This window comes from Culicoides brevitarsis, chromosome 1, assembly GCF_036172545.1.
Source record: "Culicoides brevitarsis isolate CSIRO-B50_1 chromosome 1, AGI_CSIRO_Cbre_v1, whole genome shotgun sequence".
NCBI classification, from domain to species: domain Eukaryota; kingdom Metazoa; phylum Arthropoda; class Insecta; order Diptera; family Ceratopogonidae; genus Culicoides; species Culicoides brevitarsis.
The window spans coordinates 14904539-14926817 of record NC_087085.1 but is presented as its reverse complement, the minus strand read 5'-3'; the positions used below and the strand labels follow the sequence as shown (position 1 = coordinate 14926817).

Genomic DNA, 22279 nt, shown 5'->3' with positions numbered 1-22279 from the left:
AAGGGAAAAAATTCACTGAGATGAAAATAACTGATAGACAATAAAAATAAAAATAATTTTTTTTATCACAAAAAATAATAAGATTATATCAGAAATCAAAATAAATTATTACATAATTTATGCATAGTAATAAGCAATAAAAATACCTTCCACAGATATTTTTTGAATAAATGACTTAAGAGTGAAAGTTGAAGAAAATATTGACGAAAAAAGACAATAAAAAAAATTAAATAATCAAAAAAATGAAGATTTGCATATTACTCATCAATTGCTTCTTGCTTGGTAGCACACTCAGTCTGCCAGCGGAAGATGTCGTGAAGCATACTAGTATTAGCGTTAAGGATAGCACAGAATTTCGCAGTAAGAAAGTCGATGTGAGAGAACCAGCTGCGGTGCAAGAAACTGTCGACGAGGAACGTGACGACACAAATTTCCGCACATCGCATGCCATTAACTTCAACGGAGTGCCATTCCCGCGCGAAAGTTCCGGCTTGAAAAACGTAAAGCCCCAAATTGACTCAGCGTTGGGCGAAATGATCGGCGAGAACATCCGGAACATCATCGATAGTCACCATCATGCGGGCGAAATTTCTCAAACTGCCACCACTCCGGCGCCCATCAACATTAACGACATCAATTTGTTGGAAGCTGGTTCGGAAACGAAGCAAAAAACACGCATTGTAACGAAAAAAGCGGAAAATGGCAAGGAATACGAATACGAGTATGTCTACTACTACGACGATGAGGACGATGCTTCTGATGAAGAAGTTGTCGACGAAAAACCATCCAAACCAGCAGATTCGCGTAAAAAACCCGCGAATGTCGATACAAAAGCCAATGACATCGCCAAAGTCGAAGAAGACGATGAACAGCCAATTTACACGCGTTTCCCGCCACGAGATAGTGTCGCGAAAGCAACAACCACAAACCAACAAGCGACCACGACGGAAAGCGCACTCACGGAGAACAATCGTAAACATCACGTGAAACGGCCCAGCCTTGAACTTGTCGACAGTCACAGTTTCAATACGAACGACAAGAAATCCACGACACGTAACTTTGAAACGGATGTCGGCAAATCCGATGCCTACGATGCATACGACGAGAAAATTCCCGTGACAAAAACGCCCGCAATCGATACGACGACACGCGATTACATCATGCACAAGTCTGCCATGGATTTGTATGCAATTCTTGCCAACGAAAATGCCAATTCGGAGAATGAGGTGCTCGAAAGTGAGAGTGCAACGACAACCGATTTGCCCGAAGAGACTGCTGAACCAACTGCCAAGCCAACGACGACAAAGACAACGACAACGGAAAAAGCAACAACAACAACGACGACTACAACAACAACTACGACAACCACTCCGGCGCCCGAAGCACCCAAAAGTCCCTTTACACGTCATAATTTGGGTCTTCGTAATCGTTCACGGAACCAAGCGACGCACGAAGCTAAATCCGTGACAACTACAACGACTCATGCGCCTGAAGCTTCCTCAGGAACGTCATCGGGAACCTCTTTCAAGCCTGGACGAGGTCGTTTCAACAAAGCTCCTGCTCGTGCTCGTCCCACAGCTGCCAAGGAAGAGCCTGTCGAAAAGAAAACCGAAGCTGAAGTCGAAACAACGCAACCCAAACAACTCGGGCGCACCCGTAATCGTTTCAACTTGAAGCCCGCCATCACGCGATCCACGACAGAAGCCACGAAAGAATCCAACGACGAACCTGCCGCCGTTACTCCAGGTCGTAGTTCCCTCGTAAACCGTCCTCGTCCCACATTTGCAAGTCGCGGACGTGGCGCAGGAGCTCGCGGATCAACAACTGCCGCTCCAGAAGCGACAACTTCCGCCTCAAATGCCGCCGATTCGACGCAAGATGGCGACTCAACAGCTGCCGACACAAAACCCCCGACATCTCCAACGCAAAGTCGCTTGCCAGGACGTCCCGGAGTCGGAAGACGTAATCCCATCTTGGCACGCAAACAACAAGAAGCGAAAGAAGCTCAAGAGAAACACGACGAAAAATTGAAAGAAAGCGAAGCTGAAGGCAACAAACCTTCCGAGAGCGGCGTAAATCGCTTAAAGGGACGTCCTCGCATCACGATTGCCGCGACGCACGAAAAACCCGCTGCACGTCCCGTCGCCATCAATCGACGAGTGAATCCATTGTTGAAAACGCGCTTGGCATCGACAACAGCAGAACCAGCGACAGAAACTGAAGAAAAACCCGCCGCTGCCCCAGCTACGGAAGAGAAGGAAACGGAAGAAAAAGAGGAAAAATCACAAGATGAAGCTTCGGCAACGGAAAGCGAAGCAAAAGACGAAAATGTGACAGAAGCTCCGACTCCCAAACCGCATGGGCTTGCCGCGTTACGACGAAAAATTGTGCTACGACAACCGGGAAAACTCTAAATTCGGACTTAGGAATACTTGCCACGAAAAAAAAAATGAAGAGGACGACGAAACGATGTCACATAATTATTAAAATATTACAAAAAAAAACCCATAAAATTTAAATCATTTCATTATTATGTATTATTTGGCATTATTTTATCGATCAAGAAATCTCAATAAATAATCAATATTTAATAAATTTGTATAAATATTCATGCGTCTCAATGAAATTAACAATTATTGCCATTTACATAACCTTTCTCATTATTCATCTTCCAAAAAAATGACAACAACAACAACAAGATGAACACAAATGAAATGAAAAATATTTAAATGCCACATTTCTTCCTCTCGCTTTCATTACCATTCACGATGATCATCGCTTTATTATAATACAACACACGCATAATAATTATATTACGTTATACAGCATCACGTAACATCATCTCGCATCGATTATTAAGAAAAAAAAATAATAAATGAGAGATAAAAAATTTTTTATAAATATTTACCGGTGATTGACCGTCAAAAAATGTGCCCAAAACAGTATGGAATTGTAAAAACAGATAAAAAAACCCAGATAATGATCTGGTCTCTCTCTCTTTCTTTATTATTTATTTATTTATTTTTTTTTTATTATTTACAAGACAATAATATTTATAATAAATAAAAGTTTCGATTACTTTTTGCCACGACGAAGCCCGAATATTCACAATTAACGTCAATTTGGCGTTTTTGCCCAATTCTGGATTTATTTCTTGTTTTGTCTACAAATAAAATAATAACAATAATAATGATGATAAAATTAAGCAAGAAACTTTCATCGACACACACGAGTTGTTGTCGTCGTCTGTCATTCGACAAAAATTATCTCGAAAAACAAAAAAAAAAGTTTCTTAATTCGCATAGTTTGTTACACACGAAGAGAAAAAAAAAGTTTCCTCTCGTTTTATCACCCACTTATAATTCTATTAACTAACTACAGCAGAAAACAGTCACATTGCTAATAAGAACGATTCCTGCAATTCGTATCTCTCTCGTCCTAATAAATTACATTTCTTTCGTCCTCTTTATTTCATTTTCTTCTGCTTCTTCGTTAGAAGACACTTCAATCTATATAATAAATTGACACTGATTAAAATTTCATATTACATTCGTTGTTGTCGTCGATTCTCGTTACTGTCTCCCTCGATAACTTTGTCTTCTTTTTTTTTGTTATCGGAATTGTGCATTTGAAAAATATTTACATGAGACAACTTTTCTTCAAGGCATTTAATTTGAGCGAAATGAAAAAAAAGATTCCGGAAAAATAAAACATCCGGATAAATAATTCTCATTTACATACGAATAATTGTACAAAAAAAAAGTAATCGATCTTATTTTATTTTTTTTTTTTTTTTTTTGTTACTTGCTTTTATCCTCGTGCTAAGTGAATATGTATCAATTTTCATGCGACATATTTGCATATGTTAATATATTTATCCTTTCACAGAATATGAGAGAGAAAAAAAAGTTGTTGTCCTTGTCTCATGAGAAAGAGCGCATTTTCATAGAATTTTTAAAAATATGCAAATTCCTCGAAGCACGAGCTATTAACAATAAAAAAACCATCTTTGAAGGACTCAAGCAACAAAGTAGGTTTTATGCATGCGGAAGTGTTTATTTTGGATTTATTTTTTTTTTATTTTTATGAATCATGTCACAAAAGAGAGTCAAGCAAGCAAAAATTATTATGTGTAGACGGCTTTTCTGAAGGAAATCAACAATCACCAATTGATCATAATAATATGCTATAATATATTTACCCCTATAATGTGCTTAAAAAAGAGAACTCACTCCGAAAAAAGGTGTCGTTAAAATAAATTAATGCACTGATCCAATAACATATTTTTTTTTGGATCATAAAAATTTATTTTTAAGCTTGAGTCATAAAAGGAAAGGATTTTTTTAAAAATAATAAAAATCATAAAGTGCAAAGATGAGGTTTGATGCTTACTGTTTTTTTATTGTTGATTTTTATGGATGGTTAGCATCGTATGAGTCAATGTTGGGTTTATGGATTTTTTTTTTTCAATAATTAACTTATCAAATATTTTGTTAAAATAAAAAAATATTTAAAAAAGAAATTATAATTTTTAAAATTAATAATAAATAATTAAGGCAAATTAAATAAAAATTAAATCAAATAAAATTTATTAGTTAATTAAAATTAAATTTAAAACAAAATTTCTTTATTAATATTCATCTTTAATAAAATTTTAATTCAATTAAATTTAAAAGATTAGAAAAACTAATTAAGTAAAATAAAAAAAATAATATAATACAAAAAAAATTAAATGAATTTAATTTAATTTAGTAAAAATTTTAACAAAACTCAATAATTTTGCAGCTAATATAATAATATTCTAAATTCAAGTTTAGTATTTTTTGTTTACATTCTAATTTTTTATATAATTAATTTAAATTTTAATAAATTAATTTATTATAATTTTAATATTTATTTTAATTTAATTTATTATTTTTTAATTATTAATATTCTAATTATTAATTTAATTATTAATTTATTGTAATATTTATTTTAATTTTTTTATATTTTAATTGTTTTTATTTTAAGAAATTGTTTTTAAAATTTAATTAATTTTTTTTATTTTTTAAGACAATATATGTTTAAGTATTGAAAATTTCCATATTAGTAAAATTTAATTATTTTGTAAATTTTTTTTAAGAGTTTATCAAAATTTATAATTAATATAATATTAAAAAATTATTTTAAAAAAATGTTTATTAAATTATTTAAAATTAAAAATTAATTTAAAATTAAATTATTATTTAAAATTTATTTTTTTTTTAAATTTTTAAATATTTATAAAAATTCCATTACATTTCTTTGTAAAATTTTATTAAATTATCAAAAAAAAAAAATCTGCATACAAATCCATTACATAAACCTTTATAAATTTCTAATAAAAAGTACTAACAAATTCATATGTGAACAAACAAAAACTGCAAACTTAACTAAAATTCATACATTCAAAGAAATTTCAAGTGATCGTTCGGTATTTCGCAATAAAACTCTTCTTGACTGCATCTGTCCTCCGATATTAAAATTTCATTATCTCATTGTGTGTGTACAAAAGAAATACTTTGAATATTAAGATTGAATTGTATTTGCAATTCCTTTGAAAGTTGAACGAAATTGCAGTGCGACATAAATACCTAAGGAGAAAGAGTAACGAGAGACGCTTTTTCTTTGAAAATGATGTGAACAAATTCTTGTCACATTAAATAAATACATAAAAAGGAAAAGTTTATCATTGTTTTAGTTTAACATTTTTTTTTATAAAAAATGAAACTTTATTGTGTTCATTTTTTTTTGCCATCTCAAGACTCACGACACGTTACATTGACATTTTACCTTTTTAAAGTCACACCATCGGCGACAAAGATGAGTTCGTTCGCTGGAGAGAAATCGAGGGAGAGACAAGAAAAGTTGCAGCTAGCGATGTGTTCTTAACTTGTGTAAACATAAATAATTTGTAGAAAGCCACAGGGAGTCATATAAAAATTTTCATAGGAAATTTACAAAAAAAAAAAAAAAACAGAGAGACACAAACTTTTTTTTAAAATAACTTGCGGCTTTTACTTGAACATGGATTTTTAATACGATGAGAAAATAAAAATAAAAAAAAACTAAACCACGACATTTTTCGGGAGAATTTATCCTAAATAACCATAAAATTTGTTCAGCTTGAAATTTTTTCCGCACCAAAACTTTTCGTCTATTGTACGTTTTTCTTGCATTACGTGCGTGTAACGACAATTTTTTTTTTGTTCGAACACATGTTAAGACGACGCAATTTTCCACATATTTTCACGAGAATTAACACAATATGATAATAAAATGAACTCATGTGGCAATAAAGTCGCCTGGAATATGACTTTGTAATGACTTTTAAATTAACTTTAGTTAATTATCGCTACTTGTTCAAATTAAAAAGTGCTCATTATGCAAAAGTGCTTCTGCTGGAAGGAAGTCAAGCCTCTATAAATAGCGAAAAATTGTTCCTCTCGTCGAGGGGGAAGTCTTTGTTATCAAAAACATTCCCGAGTGTCGTTGTAGCAACAAAAACAAACGCACAAAATGATAACAAAACCAAACAAAATTCTAACGAAATTTTCCATGTTGTTGTTGTAATTACAGGTTCGATCAGCAATATTGATGACACGGAATATCATTGCAATAAAACTGTTGTGCGAAAAGTCATATCAGGCGTAGTGGGAGCCGCATCATCTGTAACATCGATACAGGTTGCTAACCTATTACGGTTATTTAGGATACCACAGGTACGTGCATGCAACAAAAATTTTGTACATTTTCCCGTAATTTTTCGAAATTTATTGAAAATTTGGGTGCATTTGCCACATGACTGCGCGTTTTTGCATTTCTTTTGAATTCTTTTCCGAGGACAAAAAGTTAATCTGAGCCTAACGATGCGGAAATGCATGACCCGAATGACGAAATTGACGAGAAAAAACCACAACGACAACGAAAAATGACAAATCATAAATTTATATTTATTTACGTCACGTGCTTGAATTGAAACAAATTTCGTTTTAATATAAAATGAGAAGCGCTCGCCCTTTTGTTGGGCCTGCGTTATTGTTATTTATGGATTTTTTTTTCAAGCGCAGTAACAAAAAATGGTCCAGATCAACGACGTCGATTGTAAACTTTTATCCCAGAACAAATAAACATGAGAGGAATAAATGATGATGAAAGCCATAAGAAAGCACGCACACACACATGACAGAAAACTTTATTTTTTTGCGGTCGGGCAATCAAACAAAAGAGACCTAATTTTTAAACAGTTTTTCTGTGTGTGTCAAGGGTCTCTGCCGATCATTTATTATAATCAAATGCGAACGCCTTGCCGCTATTATTGAATCAAAATCAAGAAAATTCGATTCTATTCGTTTATTTGGAAGAATTAGCGGAGAAAGAAAGAAGAAAAAAAAACGAGAAAAATTAAATCAATTTGATTTACGAATAAAACGTACGGAAAAAAAATGTTTTAAACTTGAATAAATATTTTTGTTACAATGTTTATCTGACGTTTCGTAGAAAACAGTAAGTGGCTCGTTTCATTCAGTATCAAGTACAGAGACACGTGATCCCAATTGATTTAATTTTAGGGATTTTTGCCATGGAAATCAAAGTGAACAACTTGTTCAAACATTTCATTTGCTACTGATTGCTACACATTTTCTCATGCATCAAGTTTAACTTTATTTATTAACTAAAAATGGAGAAAATATTTTTTTTTTGTCGACAATAAAATATTCATAAAAGTTAGTTGCTTTCGAAGAGACATTATAATCTCGATAATCCATTATTTCCGTTTTTTTCTCTCTCTCTTTTTTTTTTCGTAAATCCTTTCATTCACATAAATTGAAAAAAAAGGCAAAATCAAAGTTGGATCATTTATACAAATTTTCCTCATATGTGCAGTAATATAGCACAGAATCGATTCCCTTTTTACAAAATTAAATCAAATATATCTTTATTTGGAAGAATTTTTCATACCGTAATTTGGGATTAAAATCATAGATTTTTACAAATTGGATTAAATTTTCATTAATTTTTACTTTAGAAAAAATATTTTACACTGAAAGTTGAAGTTTAAATTTTTAAAACAATTAAAAGAAAATTAAGCAGGACATTTTAATTAGTAAAAAAATCAACTTATCATTTTCAAGAAGAATACATTTATTAAAATATTATTTATTATATGAAAATTGATGATAATAATTGATAATGATAAAATTTAATTAAATTTTTAAATCAACAAATTAATTCAAGTTAAATATTTAAAATAAATTAATTAATTAAAATTTCGAAGACAAGGAATTTTTTAAATTAAAAAATAAAAATAAAATAAAATTTTTAAAATTGATAAATTAAATTTTTAAGCTTTATTATTAATTAATGAATTAAAGTTTAATTTTAAAAAAAATAAAATAAAATTAGTAAATTTAATAAACTAAATTAATTTGAATTGAATTTTTCTAAAAAAAAATTTATAATGAAAGAATGAAAATCAATAGGAATTTTTTAAATAATTTTAATCATCGAATTAATCGTTTTTGAAAATATATTTGAAAAATTTTAAAAAATAACTTTTGAACAGGTTTTAACAGAAATTTTAATATTTTTCAATTTATGAATTTTAAATTCAATTTATTTTTAATAAAATTTAAAAAAGTAAGAATATTTAATTTTTAATATTTGAATTTAGAAGAAAATTCTGAATTACTCTTGAAAATAATAAGATAGGAAAATTAAATCATTAAAAATAAGAAATTTAAAATATTTTTAAATTCATTATTTTATTTGTATGCTTACGAGAACTCTAAAAAAATCAAATTTGAGATAAAATCCTTCTTAAAATATTTGTCATATCCAGCAAGAAATAATTTTTCACCCCAAAGCAATTCCTTCAGTGGCATCAAAAAAGTGATTTTTCACATCTCGCGACATGTCACGTCTCCCATGTATCTCTTATAATTTATTTCCCGCAGTATCCACTTAGCACAAATAACCACAAAAATTTCTTAAACCACTCTTTCACTTTATTTTATCACCCCACAGGACGGTACACTAAAACCATAAGAACTTTCTTTATTGATACATATGGTTGGTTACGTTCCACTAACGACGTCTATTGAGAAGTCTTTTACTTTAAACGATAAGAAACAAAGAAATTCACTTTCGTACGAAAATCAACACTACAGAGAAAAAAAAAGTTAAAATGCTGATTTTATCAATTTGTGAATGTCCTTTTTTCGGTAGTAGAAATGGTTGGACGTGCAAAAAGTTACTCTCATGCATATCTTTGTTCATATGATAAATTAGAGTTTCCTTTTTTATGTTGATCTTTGTTTTTTTTTTCTTTTTTGACACACTCACAGATACTCGTAGAGAGGGAAAAAAAGATAAATGATCAATTTCCTAATATGATTACCAACACCCAGTTTGGTGTTATTTAAAACAAAAAAGGAAAATAATGATGAGAGAGGCTCTATTTACAAAACAAATACAAAAAAAGAGAGAAAATTTTATTAGACTAAATTTTTTTTTTCGCCTTTTTATTGATATATTTACACTGAAATCCACTCGAAAATTACGTCTGGTCATGGATGGATGGCAAATTTTCTCTCACACGTGTCTCGCACCGCGTCAGGTAAACAAAAGACAACAAAAAAATCTCGGAAAAAAGTAATATATGCAAATCCCATTGAATTTTTGTTTTATTTTTGTCTCTTTTTGCCAGTCATCTCCTACCGTGTGCGTCTTTCAAAAGCACTTTTACATCGGATAAGCGCAAAAAAAGTATCAATATTCTGCCTTTTTGTCGTTTTAACTTAAAAAGAGATTTGTCTGATATCGGATTTCAATTGACGATAAAAAAATTTTTCCATATTATTCATCGTCGGAATACGTGTGCTGCAATTTTAAAGTAACATTAAATGAATTTCAGGTTTCATTTTTCTCAACGAGTCCCGAGTTGAGCAACAAACAACGATTTGAATATTTTACGAGAACTATTCCGTCGGACCTGTACCAGGTGAAGGCGATGGTAGACATTGTCATGCTCCTGAAATGGAACTACATTTCCATTATTTACGAAGAAAGCAACTACGGCATTAAGGTAAGCTACAAAAAAAAACATGAAAAAAGCTTTTAGCTCTGAAAAAAAAATAAATATGAAAAAAATATAACTAAAGCTTATTTTTAAATTGCCTTCTTATTATTATCGTCTAAAATAACATGAAAAAAATTATTTTTATTACATTTTACAATAAAAATGTGCACATCCCTCGTTTGCTGGCATTTCGTTCATTCTTCAACTACAACGACAACGACGACGATGATGACGACGACAAAAAAAATTGTGAAAAAAAATCGCATGACAGGCATTTGAGGAGCTTGAAGTTTTGTTATCGAAACGCGGCATTTGTATCGCCGTCAAGGAGAAACTCGTGAAGGATTCTGGCGTGGCGGAAGATCTCGTCTACGATAGTATCGTTAGTAAATTGCTCACGAAAACTCGAGCACGAGGTAAGACGATTTATTTTGTCTGTAATGAAATGATATTCCGAGAAAAAAAAGAAAGAAAAGAAAAAAAATGAATTGTTTGTTCATACATTTCCACTTCGCATCCCCTCAAAGGATTTGAAATTATTTTTCTTACACACAATTATGATGGGAAAATTGCTTTTAACTTTTTATAATTTTTTAACAGCATTCTCTAAGCAGAAAGCCACTCAAGCATCATGTTACATAATTAATTATTTCGCTGCAACATGCCTCTGTTGCACCGGAACTCAAACGTTTTCGCAAGAAAGAATGCCTGCAGAAATATTTGAACTTTTTTTGTATTTAAAACAAACATTGCGTCTATTAAAATGCTTTAGGATAACACAATCTTAGTCAATTTCCTTTAACTTTTGCATTTTCAACGTGAAAATTTTTGATGTTCAAGTAAGAGCGTATTTTTATCTCTTTTTCACTTGCTTCGTAAAAGACAAGAAAACGTTCTTTTGCTTACAAAATAATACGAGGAAAGTTTTAAAACTAATAAAATGAGCAACTTCAGAGAAATTCCCCTGTTGAATGCATCGTTTCCGATTAATTTCACAGCAAAAATTTCACTTACATTTTAATAAAATAAAATTTTCTCATTTTCTCTCTCTCTCATCTTAGGTTGTATAATATTTGGATCGGATCAGGAAGTTGCGATGTTGATGCGCGCTGTACGGCGTGCCAATGCCTCGCGTACCTTTTCGTGGATCGGTTCCGACGGATGGAGTGCACGAAATTTGGTGTCGGACGGCAATGAACTGGAGGTAAGAAGAATTTATTTCGCTTGATTGATTGGCACAAGTAATTACAAAATTTCCGAGAAAAAATATTGACTGATAGATTTTCGTCCCGTTCCGTCCTCGCGACGACGTCGTCGTTCTTATCGGAGAAAAATGAATGAATGGCGTGCCGTTGATGTGACAATTAAGTGAAAATTTGCGGAATCATTGATGGAAGTGTCATTATCGCAAGACGAAAATAAGACGAAATATTTAGTTTTGAAAGGAAGACGATGATGATAAATGTTTGTATTGATTTGGCCAATCAAATAACAAAAGAGGGACGCCCATTGAAGGGAGTTTTAATCAGATTTTCTAGTTGAATTAATTACGGTCACAAACAGGCACAACAAAGGAAATTTTCGTATTCTCTTCAGTTTGCTGTGAAAAATTGGAGTTTCGCGAGAAATTTGCGAAAAAATTTTTAAAAACTCGAGAAATTGGTTTAAAACTAAGTTTTTTCATATTTTTCGAATTTTTTGTCGTCTCGTAACACTTAAAATTAAAGATTTTTAATTAATTTAATTTATGATTTTTAATTTTTTGTTACACAATTTTTTATATTTTTTTTTTTTTGGTTTTTATATGAAATGACAAAATTTAAACATTTTTCGATTGTTTATCATTTTTTTGTTTCGAAATGTGTTAATTTTTATTATTTATTTTTTTTAATAATTAAATAACTATTTTACTGCTTTAATTTTTTTAATATATATATTAAAAGTGGATATTTGAAAATTAATTTCAGTACATTTAAAAATAAAGAGTTCTAAAAAAAATTAAGAAAATGAGTCATTGAAAAATATTGAAAAATAGGTTCAAAAATAAAAAAATATTTTAAAATGATGAAATCTATGTGAAAATACTAATTAATTTAAAATAAGCATTTTTGAAAAAAAATTCTTTAAAAATTATAAAAAAGATAAAAAATATTTTTTTTTAATAAATTTATTTGAAATTTATAACTTTTTATTTAGAATTATTTAAAAAATAATAAAAATTCAAAACTTTTTAATAATTTTGAATTTAAAAAATTTTCTTTAACTAGTAAAAATAAGCTTAGATTGAAAAAAATTTGTATATTAATACTTTCGTCGAATTATTTCTAACCAAAAAATTGAAAAAAAAAAATAAAAATTTATAATTTTTCATTTATCGCCCAAATATTTTTAATCGTGAAACATCAAATTTCCACAGTACTCTGACCTTCATTGTGCCTGCGTACGAAATATAAAGAAAAGTTTTCGAAAACACTTGATTTCATTTCACTCTCGGGCGTTATTATGAGGCACTCATGCGAAATCAATGAAATTTATAAAATAAAATAATATAATTTAGAACATCCGTTTCCAATAAACTTGTTGTCAGTGTGTGCTTTGTTGTCGTTGATGTGCGGGGCAAAATCGCTCATGTAAGGCCAATAAATTCCAGCATTTCTCTCTTCATCAAATTGATAATATCGTCGAAGACGTCGCTCGTCGTCGTCGTCGTCGAAGTTGTTGTTGTCATTGTCGTATCACGTCGTCGCACAGTGCCACACATTTTCCCATAGATTGTTATGTGTGTGGCAAACAAAAATTATTCCAACCTAATGCCTTTAATAGCACCATTACCAGCCCGCTACCGTCTTGAATCTCTCGTTATCAGCGATATTTTCTTTAAACACATACTCTTTTTTCTCGTTTTTTTACCATTTATTTTATTTGCGCTCTCGTCATTTAACGTAACATGACACAAAAGGTCGAAGGGACGTTATCTGTACAACCACAAGCAAATCCCGTTAAAGGATTTGAGGAATATTTTCTTAACCTTAATGTAGAAAATAATCGTAGAAATCCATGGTTCGTAGGTAAGTACCACGAAAATACACTTTTTCACGCAACAACAACAAAAAAAAACTAAATTGTAGCACAAGCATGGAATAATAAATGTTGTTGGTGCGGCAAACCCCTAACAAATATTTGCCTTCTCCTTACACCCTTTTTCAATATCTTATTACTATTTTTCTTTCGCCGCCGTCATCATCATCAATATCCATCGCATGCAGAATTTTGGGAAGATCATTTCGAGTGCCGCTACCCAAACAGCTCATTAACGCCGTACAACAAAAAGTACAAGAACCCGTGCACGACACACGAGAAGCTGGCGAAAAATGCGACAGACTTTGAGGCGCAATTACAGTTTGTGAGTGACGCTGTCATGGCATTCGCCTACGCGCTCAAGTAAGTGTGTCGCCGTTGCTTGCGAAACAATTTTTCACAATAAATTTTAATAATTTTGCACAGAGACATGCATCAGGAGTTGTGTGGCGGCAAGCCGGGATTGTGCGACGCCATGAAACCCACAAAGGGATCGGATCTGCTCAAGTTTCTGCGAAAAGTTCAATTTGAAGGTATTACCAAAATGATGATCTCATTTGTCTGCCAGACTCTCTAATCCAATATTTCTTTTATTTATTTGTCTTTTTTCCCTCGTTTTCGTCATAAACAACATGCAAACGCCACAAAAAAAGGTTTGACAGGTGATTATTTCAGTTTTGACAACAATGGTGATGGCCCGGCGCGCTACAACATCATCCATTTCAAACAAATTCGTCCGGGAAAGTACGATTGGGTCAAAGTTGGTGTCTACGATCGGGGTTTCCTAAATCTTAGCATCGATGGTAAGTGAATGATAAATGTTTTTTTGTGCTGAAACATCGAAAAAATTTAATTAAGTAACGTCAGAACCCAATTTCGCAGAAACTCTTATCTCGTAACACGATACCAACCCAATATTTATCTCGTTTTTCTTTTATCATCTGTAGAAGTGCAATTCAAAATAGATCATCCAACACCTCCGCAGTCGGTTTGTAGTTTGCCATGCAGCTTGGGCCAGGCAAAGAAATACGTTGAAGGAGAAATCTGTTGTTGGCACTGCTTCAATTGTACGCAATATCAGGTAAAAGGCACTTTTTTCTCTCTTTTTTTCTTTTTCAGGAGAAAATGTGATTGCAATTGCTTTCAAATAATTTCTAAAGAAATATATTTTGTATGAGACTCATCGACGTAATTTCACGTTGAACATGAACACACATGTTACGCCTCATGAACTTTGCACACAGACGATTATCGTTTAATAAAGTAATAATAATTATTATTACAAAAAGCACGTCTGGCAACGCAAGTAAGGCGTCAGAAGAGATTCAGAGACGTAAAATGTTGTTTTTTGAACAAAAACTAATTTCTTCCCGTAATTAGTTTAAATAGTTCAAGTAGAAATTCTTTGAAAGTTAGTAACTGAGCACCCAGATTCATGAAGCAACATGCCTGTTTCAGTCGCAACTATGTTCATTTACAGTTCAAAAGAAAATCCAATTTATTGCTCTTTTTAAGCGAAAACTTGTATGGTATTTAAAGTGAATGATAAATAAAATAAGAACTTAGGTTGCTTCAAATTTATTTTTTAAATTTTTATACAAAAAAAAAAAATTTTTTTTTAGAATTTTGAAAAATATTTTTTTTTTTAATTTTTTTATATAAAAAAATAAATAACATAATAATAATTTTTTTGTCATTTTATAACGTTTTTATTTATTTTATTAATTTTATTTAAATAAATTGAAGAAAAATAAAACCTTTATTTCCAAAAATTGAAATTTAAAAAAAAAAATAATTTAGGTTAAATTATGTAATTATTTTATTCTAATTTTTGATAATTTTTAATTTATATTAAATTTTCAATGTTTTATAAATTGAAAAAAATGCCTTTAATTCCAAAAATTTAAATTTAAAAAAAAAAATAAAATTAAATTTTTATTTACTTTTATTATTTTTGATAATTTTTAATAAAAATTTAAAAATGCCCAAAAATACTGTCATTAAAATTTAATTTTTATTTTTTAAAAATAATGACAAAAAAAAATTATTAATTTTGTGAAAAATATTTTTTAAAGAAAAAAAATCCGTATTAAAATATTAACTTTAAAAAAAATAATTTTCAAAAGATTTTTAAAAATAATAAAAAAAATATAGAGTTAAAATTATTTTATTTTTAAAAATAAAATTTTTAAGATTTTTGTAAATTTCAACAAATTAATGTTGAAAATCAATTTCAGGGCAAAATTAATTTGGATCGACCTAACGTAAAATTTTAAACGTTTCGTAACTCAAAAAAAAAATTCCCAAATAATTTCAATCTTGTACGATTTTTCGATTACTCGTACCTACCACATATTAAATTTAAATTTTTCAAAGAAAACTTATCGATTAGTTCAACAACATTCTTCCTCTTATGGTATTTTTTTTATTAGTTTAAAGGGCACAAACATGCTGTTGTTGGTGTTACCGCAAAATATGTCTAAACTTACAGCCGAAACTTTTCGCACACAAAAATTTATTTTGCTTTTTCTAAACTATTTCTTGTTATTTTATTGTGTTTGCACAGATCGTGAACCCGGAAGATGAAACTCAGTGCTTGACTTGTCGGATGGGCACATTGCCAGACCCACTGAAGACAACTTGTGTGGCCATACCCGAAGTCTACATGCGTCCACAATCCATTTGGGCAATTGGCGCGATGTCATTTAGCGCAACTGGTATTTTGATTACCTTGTTTGTCACGGGTGTCTTTGTGAAGTGAGTATATTTTTTGTTGGCTTTCATAAAAAAAACTGTTGGGCTAGTTGTTTTTTCGTGAAAGACAAAAGAAAAAATATTAATCAAATATGAAGAAAACGAGGAAAAAAATTATGAGAATATGACGGTAATAAATTATTATTTTTTTTGCTCTGTTCCTTTTTTCCTCTTCCCTTTCATGAAATGTGTCGTTCACATCCACAACATCTTGATGATTAAATTAAATAAAAGGAATAATGAGACGCCTGTCGTGCGTGCTTCTGGTCGAGAACTCAGCTATGTGCTGCTAGCTGGCATTTTGATGTGCTATTTAATAACATTTAGTCTGGTATTCAAGCCCACAGACATCGTATGCAGCGTGCAAAGGTAAGGAAATTAGTTTTTGTTATTTCACGTCATTTATATTCATATGACTCTTTCATCGTTTTGCTTACGTGTGTAATGCGGCAAGTCCAGGAAAACAGCCGACAAACATTTTAGTTTTATTTTTTGCCGCTTTAATTAACAGACAAACGCAAACAAACAAACACACACAGCAAAATTTCATTGTTACAACAATAAAATCATGGAAAAATTGTCTCCTGTAAGCAATTTTCATCCAAATTGACATAAAAACGAGAAAATAAGGTCTCGTACTTTCATAAAACAGCAAATTATTGTATTAGATTTGCAGATGTTTTAACTTGATAAAAGCTTTAGGTCATTTAAACACAAACTTTTCAACATATTTTCCGACACAAAATTAAATTTTCCGACTTTGTTAACATTTTATTTACCGAAATCAAAGGGCTCGCATACACACGTGAAATTTGGCAGTAAATTCCCGCTGAAAAACGAGCAAAAAAAATACCTTTCAATTCCATTTACGAATTTGTTCCTTTGATTTTTGCACACCTTTTGCTCTTTTCGGTATCGGTAACTGAAAAGAACGGTGGTTGCAAAGGTAAATCACGGCGGAAGGATATCATTTTGGGGAGGAAATTCGTGTGAGCTTTTTACCCGCATCCCAAATAATAATCGAAATTAAGATAAATATTAATAATATATTCAATACACGTCGCAACTTTTTTTTTTTTGATCTCCGTCTCTTCTTCTTTCTTGTAATTTTTTGAATAGAAACGCTCACGGCATGTAATGCCAAAATATCCTGAAAAATTATTTCATGCATCAATAAATAATTTTTTTTTTCTGCGAATGAATGTGTGATAAGTCAAATCCCTTTTATTTAAGTTTGAGCGAGACTCACCTGTAATTCGTCCTGAATGTGAAATTCAATAAAAGAAATGTAAAATAATCCTTTTTAATCCCGTAGACTATTTTTTTTTTCATGCCGAGTGATTTTTTTTTATAAAAATTTCACCGTAAGAACAAACGAACCAGATAAGGGTAGCGTGAAAAAACTCGAAAAAATAACATTTTTTTTTCGTTAAATCTATTAAATACATCGCTCTTACACAAACAATTAAGATAATTCTTATTGTACAAATTGCGATAATTTTTCTCTCGTGCTTTGTGTGTCTAATGTGATTTTCTCATGTACTTTTTTTTTAAATTTTTTTCACAGATTTTCCGCTGGTCTTTGTTTCACCATCGTCTACGGTGCATTGTTTACGAAAACGAATCGGATTGCACGTATTTTTAAAGCAGCGAAGCAAACAGCGAAACGACCATCATTTATTAGTCCGAGATCTCAATTATGTATTTGCAGTGCGCTCGTATTTGTGCAAGTAATTTAAATTAATTATTTTTCTGGAATATTTTTTTTTTTTGGACTAAGCATTTTTTTTCCTTCTTTCTTTTTTTTCATGGTCCCTGTTTGGCGATAATCAACAAACAAATAAAATAAAAATGCCGCTCACGTAGATATTAATAAATGGTATTTGGATGATAATTTCGCCAGCACATGCAGTGCATCACTACCCGACACGAGAACAAAACCTCCTTGTTTGTAATTCCTACATGGATGCATCGTACATGATAGCGTTCTTTTATCCAATTTTCCTGATAATAATTTGCACCATTTACGCCATACTAACACGTAAAATTCCGGAATCATTCAATGAATCAAAACACATTGGTACGTTACCTATTGCTTTATTAAATTTTGCCATGCCAGGTCTTTCTCTCACATTCGATCACGGGTTCGGACGAAATACCTGTCAAACGCAACACACTCTCCAATTATTTCAATTAATGCAAAATTTCTTTGTTCTTTGTGCGCCATGTCGACGTTTTTTGTTCCTGCTGATTAAATTACAACACACACATCCTTGCAACGTTTGAAGGTTTCACGATGTACACCACATGCATCATTTGGCTGGCATTCTTGCCGCTTTACTTCGTGACAGCGCAACACTTGTATCTGCGAATTACATCGATGTCCGTTACCATTAGTTTGTCGGCAACGGTGACGCTCGTGTGTCTTTTCACGCCAAAGATGTACATTATTCTCATAAGGCCCGAGCGGAATGTGCGACAAAGCATGATGCCAGTGCGACTAACGACATTCAACAAATCTGCGAATGATGGCAGCATGATGGGACCCGTGATGCTGACGGCAGTGACATCGGGCCAGAATGAAAAGGTTAAATCAGTGTCGGGGGAGAACAAGGTAGCAGGTGAGTTTTGTAAAACCAAAGGGAAAAAAATATTTTTTTTTTGTAAAAGATTTTTGAATCATATTACTGCTAAAATTTTATAATTATATTTTTTTTTTGTCAAATTTCAAAATTTTAGTCAAAATTAATTTTATTTAAAATAATTAAATTTTAAAATTAAATTTATTATAATAATTATAATTTAAATTAAATTATTTAAATTTAATGTCAATATATATTTTTTTAATTTATTTATTTTATTAATTTTTTATTTAAATTAATTAATTGGATTAAATATTTAAGAAAATTTAATTAAATTAATTTAATTACAAAATTCTATAAAAATTCTTCCTTTTTAATGTTTTGAAGATCTATTCAAATCTTTTGTATCAGCCTTAATAAATTTCCTTTGGAGAGCCTAAAAATTATTTTTTAGCTCTGATTTTTAATTTTTATAAAATTTTATATTTTTTATTAATTAAAACTATCAAAATTTAATATTTAATTATTTTCAATTTTTTAATAATTAGGTATTATTTTAATTTTTTTGCTCCGAATTTGTTAATTTTTAAAAAAAATAAATTTAAATTAATTACACGGTCCAACAAATTATTTAAAAAAATTCTTAACAATTCTGAAACCTATTAGAGTTGATAGAGGACTAAAAAATATTCGATTCGTATTTTTTTTTTTTTTTTGCTGTAGCAGGTCAAATTATTTTTTTTTATGAATTTTTAAAAATTAAAAAAAAAAGCTTATTTTGCATAAAAAAGCATATTCTAATCAAAAAAATTTGAAAACTTTGACCAAAAACGAGATTCCATGAGGAGCAAAATGACTCTTCTTCAAAATTTTTAAAAAATCATAAAAAAATAATTTGACCTGTTACAGCCAAACAAAAAAATACGTATCGAATATTTTTTAGTCCTCTATCAACTCTAATAGGTTTCAGAATTGTTAAGAATTTTTTTAAATAATTTGTTGGACCGTGTTATTTAATTAAATTTTTTAATAAATTTTACTAAAAAAAAACATAAATTTAAAAATTTTTCATCCAATTAAGTATCAAAAACAGCAAAAATAAACATTTTTGTTATTTTTTCCACAGAAAACGGCAACACCGTCAAATACGTAGAAATCGGAACACAAACATGCACCGTGACAGACTTTGTTTTTACTGCTCCGCTGCCCAAAGCACCGTCACACAAACAACTAGCAAGTAGTTTAGCGAGTCCCGCAAGTCTTCACAGTATTCCGTATGCCGATCAGTCCTCGCTGCCACCCATGACGGGCAGCGGTATCGGCAACGACGACAAAGGCGAAACAGGTAAGGAGATTGTTCACTCGTCCGGCGAAACAACTCCGACAGCAACAACAACACAAATACCAAACCAAATGGTTTCATCAGCCTCTTACAATAATCTAAGCACGAGTAGTGTGAATTGTCACAACGTCAATAGTGTTAGTGGTAACGAGAAGAGTAGAATAATCAATCAGACAACCAATAACAATAGGAATGAGACATGCATTCGTCAACGAAATGGCAATTTCATTAGTTGATTTACTAAATTTGCGACATCATCAGTTGTTTCTCGAAAGTCATTTTGCGATAAATGTCCTTTATTACGCACATAAAATACGCCAACCAACGAGGTGCGCTTATGTGTGTGAGCTTGTCAGTATTACGCTTTTTCACTTTTATTTTGGAACGTATCTAGCAATTTTCTCCGTTTATAACACGTAAAGGTGCTACTCTACTTGATATGATATCATCATCATCGTTGATGTACCTTCTCAACAACTATAAACTACACTATCTAGATATATGTAACATAAATTAAATTTAATATATTGTACATTCTTCCATAAAGTTCGGAAACGTGTGAAATATAAAAAAAAAGTTTTGAAACAAGGCAACACGAGCTGCAACAGCAGTTTAACTTTGTTAAATAACAAAAGAAATTTTAAAGGTAAGGATTTTGTAAAAAAAAAATTAAATATTTATAGCATGTAAGCAGGTGAAAATGTTTCATAATAATAATTAAAATAACAAAAAATTGCTGTTCATCAAAAAAAAACACAAAATTATGAAAGATCAAAAATACATAAATGTGATATAATTAGTTAGATTTTTTACAACTATATTAAAAAAAAGAGAAAAAATATTTAAAAACTGTTACTACTTAAGTTTTACTGTTAATTCTATCTTCTATCTGAGAAAAGTACCATCATGCAATACTTCAATGTACAATTATTTACACGTGCCACACAACAGACATTTTTGAGCAATTTGAGCCCTTAAAATTGCCTTTCTTCTTTGTTGTTGTTCATTTAATAATAAAATGTTTACTAACATGTTTCGTTTCTCATCCAATCTACATTTATCCAAAAATATTTGTAATTATCGAATAGCTTGTAAATATTTCAAATTGATGAAGGAAATGTCCTGAAGTAGTTTTACTAATTATTAGCTTGAAATTGTAAATAAATATAAAATAAATGGTATAATAACTGTCGATACTGTATTTCCTCCTACACAATTCAACATATATGATGATGAAAATGTGTAAAATCGTTCTTTATATTTATATTTTGGTATTTTATAACAAAAAAATGTAGAAAATCCTAATATTTTTTTTTTCATGAAATATTAAAGTCACATGTGACAAGAAAAGAAAAAAAAATCAGAAAATGTGAGAAAGAAAAGAAACAAGTCGGGCCCCACTTGTTTTGACACTTAGACAACATTTGAAGAACATTTAAATATGAGAGAAGAGAAGAGTGTACAAATCCCTGTCAAAAAATAAAATAAAATAAAGAAAAAAAGATCAACTGACTGGTGTGAATATTAGAGGCTACCGTCTATCTTCTTTAAGCAAAATATAATTTATTATACTTTGAATGAGATAGATATTTATTTGCATCATAACACTTGATCTTATCCATCTTCTTCATAGAGAACATTTTTTATGTTGTCTTCTGATCCGTAACCTTTATTTATCATTTTTTGTCACCTCTTTGTATATATAATATAATATAAAGTTTTAAAAAATATATATGATAGAAAAAACATAAAAATGATTGTGAAACATGAAAATGTTATAATAAAAAATTATCAAGTTAATAAAAAAAATATATATATAATTAAGGAAAAAATGAATAATAATTAAAAAATGCCAATATAATTAATTAAAGAAGAAAAAAATGTAAAGTATATAAAAAATTAATATATAAGGTAAAGAAAATATATATTATTATTTTATGATGAAGATAATTAAAATAAATAATAATAATAATAAAAAAGAGTTGTATTTCAACTAAAGAAAATTAAATTTTTAATCATTTTAAATACATGTACTTAAGTGAAGGATCATGTTTAACGAGTGAGAGGTAAGTTTTGCCTTTTTTCATTAAATCAACCCAGAGTGTAAATATAATTTTGAGCTTGAACCGAAGTGACGTGTCCCTTCCTGGTAGTACATTATTGCAGACCAAACCACACATGAAGGTTACATGAAATTTATGATACATACGTCAGATACGACGAGCAAATTGTAGGAAAGGAAGAGAATTTCCACATGACATAATAAATGTGACAAAATAATACAAAGTTGATATTCCGGTGTGTGGGTGTCGGTAGTACTCCAACTACAAGTAATGTGTAATAAATAAATATCAACAGCATCATATTTCATACTCATACATAATAATATCGTATTAATAACAATAATAATAGATAAAATATAAA

At 30.2% G+C, this 22279-nt stretch overlaps 2 protein-coding genes across 2 annotated transcripts in view; both read left to right on the top strand.

The window, feature by feature from the left end:
- Positions 1 to 20091, top strand: part of LOC134837320 (metabotropic glutamate receptor 2) — a 79116-nt gene extending 59025 nt beyond the window's left edge. Inside the window, exons 2-16 of the mRNA XM_063852691.1 lie at positions 6598 to 6740; positions 9935 to 10105; positions 10371 to 10515; positions 11161 to 11303; positions 13059 to 13167; positions 13366 to 13540; positions 13604 to 13710; positions 13831 to 13980; positions 14125 to 14258; positions 15744 to 15934; positions 16166 to 16300; positions 17499 to 17661; positions 17798 to 18011; positions 18220 to 18552; positions 19640 to 20091. Of these exons, the coding sequence (XP_063708761.1) occupies positions 6598 to 6740; positions 9935 to 10105; positions 10371 to 10515; positions 11161 to 11303; positions 13059 to 13167; positions 13366 to 13540; positions 13604 to 13710; positions 13831 to 13980; positions 14125 to 14258; positions 15744 to 15934; positions 16166 to 16300; positions 17499 to 17661; positions 17798 to 18011; positions 18220 to 18552; positions 19640 to 20091 (2765 nt within the window). The remainder of the gene's footprint in view (positions 1 to 6597; positions 6741 to 9934; positions 10106 to 10370; positions 10516 to 11160; positions 11304 to 13058; positions 13168 to 13365; positions 13541 to 13603; positions 13711 to 13830; positions 13981 to 14124; positions 14259 to 15743; positions 15935 to 16165; positions 16301 to 17498; positions 17662 to 17797; positions 18012 to 18219; positions 18553 to 19639) is intronic.
- LOC134828012 (mucin-5AC-like) lies at positions 243 to 2414 on the top strand. Its single transcript, XM_063840943.1, has one exon. It carries the CDS (start codon positions 243 to 245, stop codon positions 2412 to 2414), a length of 2172 nt encoding a protein of 723 aa, XP_063697013.1.
- Positions 20092 to 22279: the final 2188 nt, after the last annotated feature.

What these genes read in the sequence shown, in the direction of transcription:
- LOC134828012 (XM_063840943.1), top strand. Translation starts at nt 243, where the DNA reads ATGAAGATTTGCATATTACTCATCAATTGCTTCTTGCTTGGTAGCACA.